Source organism: Plecotus auritus, assembly GCF_963455305.1.
Source record: "Plecotus auritus genome assembly, chromosome: 9".
Classification (NCBI taxonomy): Eukaryota; Metazoa; Chordata; class Mammalia; order Chiroptera; family Vespertilionidae; genus Plecotus; species Plecotus auritus.
This window is the reverse complement of record NC_137783.1, coordinates 113,797,943-113,799,621: the sequence shown is the minus strand read 5'-3', so window position 1 is coordinate 113,799,621 and position 1,679 is coordinate 113,797,943. Positions and strand designations below refer to the sequence as shown.

At 40.9% G+C, this 1,679-nt stretch overlaps 1 protein-coding gene across 1 annotated transcript; it reads left to right on the top strand.

Moving 5' to 3' along the window:
- Window positions 1-352: 352 nt before the first annotated feature.
- Window positions 353-1,433, top strand: LOC308233323 (olfactory receptor 52H1; the record flags this gene model as incomplete). Its single annotated transcript, XM_080640247.1, has 1 exon — window positions 353-1,433. The coding sequence occupies exon 1, from the start codon at window positions 486-488 to the stop codon at window positions 1,431-1,433; it is 948 nt and encodes a 315-aa protein (XP_080496373.1). The 5' UTR covers window positions 353-485.
- Window positions 1,434-1,679: the final 246 nt, after the last annotated feature.

Genomic DNA, 1,679 nt, shown 5'->3' with positions numbered 1-1,679 from the left:
AGAAATTGCCCTGAGGCAGAGATTGATATTCCACAATGACAGAACAAGCAGTTCTTAACCAATAATGTCCATAAAGTCATGCAAACTACAATCCACCAACCTATGGAAAAGTATATTCTGTAGTTTGTTAATTTGTATTAGGAATATACTGTATAATGAAAGAGTGGTTGTAGCTAGTCTGGAAGGTTATCTGGGAAAAGTTATTTAAATCAGCAGAAAAAAAAGAGAAGATATTCTCTTTACGTAGAACAATCATACATTCCAAATAAATCTAAGACAATTGTGGTTTATGCATATTACCTGTCATTATTATGATATCAACCTTTATTCACTTCGAAAATTCCTATTTTGGATGATAAGTTATATGTACAGCTTATCCTTAGGAATTGATAATGATGAATGGTTGGAGGTGAGAGTGACCCAAGTGACCCTTAACTATCTTCTACCACCCTCTGTCCTCAGGATCCAGGCCATCTTGATCTGCCATGATCACTTTCAACCTGAGCAGTTACAACCCAGGACCCTTCATCCTGGTGGGGATTCCAGGCCTGGAGCAATCCCATGTGTGGATTGGGATTCCTTTCTGTATCATCTATATTGTGGCTGTGGTGGGGAACTGCATCCTTCTCTACCTTATCGCTGTGGAGCGTAGCCTTCACCAACCCATGTTCTTCTTTCTCTTCATGCTGGCTATGACTGACCTCATCTTGTCCACAGCTGTTGTTCCTAAAACACTCAGTATCTTTTGGCTTGGGGCTCGAGAAATTACATTCCCAGGGTGCCTTACACAAGTGTTCTTCCTCCACTGTAGCTTTGTCCTGGATTCAGCCATCCTGATGACCATGGCATTTGATCGCTATGTGGCCATCTGTTCTCCCTTAAGATACACCACTATCTTGACCCCAAAGATGATCATCAAGATTGCTGTGGGCATCTCTTTTCGAAGCTTCTGTATCATCTTGCCAGTTGTATTCTTACTCACACGCCTGCCTTTCTGTCGGACACGCATCATACCCCACACATACTGTGAACACATAGGTGTTGCCCGGCTTGCCTGTGCTGATATCTCCATCAATATCTGGTATGGCTTTTGTGTTCCCATCATGACAGTCATCTCAGATGTGATTCTCATTGCCATTTCTTACGCTATTATTCTCTGTGCTGTTTTTCACCTCCCTTCCAGAGCTGCCCGGCAGAAGGCACTTGGCACTTGTGGTTCCCATGTCTGTGTCATCCTCATGTTTTATACACCTGCCTTTTTCTCCATCCTTGCTCATCGATTTGGACATAATGTTCCACGTACTTTCCACATCATGTTTGCCAACCTCTATGTCGTTATTCCACCTGCACTCAATCCCATTGTCTATGGAGTCAAGACCAAACAGATCAGAGATAAGGTCATACTTTTATTTTCTATCAAAGGTATAGAATAATGCACAATGAAAAAGCTAGGATAAGTGTATAGTGTATTAATGTAGCAAGATTGATAAAAGCAAACACTATTGAAAGTAAGAACTGCCAGCAGGCACTTTTTGCATACCAGGAAAATGGCATGACTTCTATAAAAGAGATGATTCTATGTAGAAAAATTACTTGATGAGTTGTTTGCTCATGGAAATTTTACTGGATATGATCAGGAAAAAGGAGAGGAAAATAGAGAGCTGAGTTATTCCAAATGA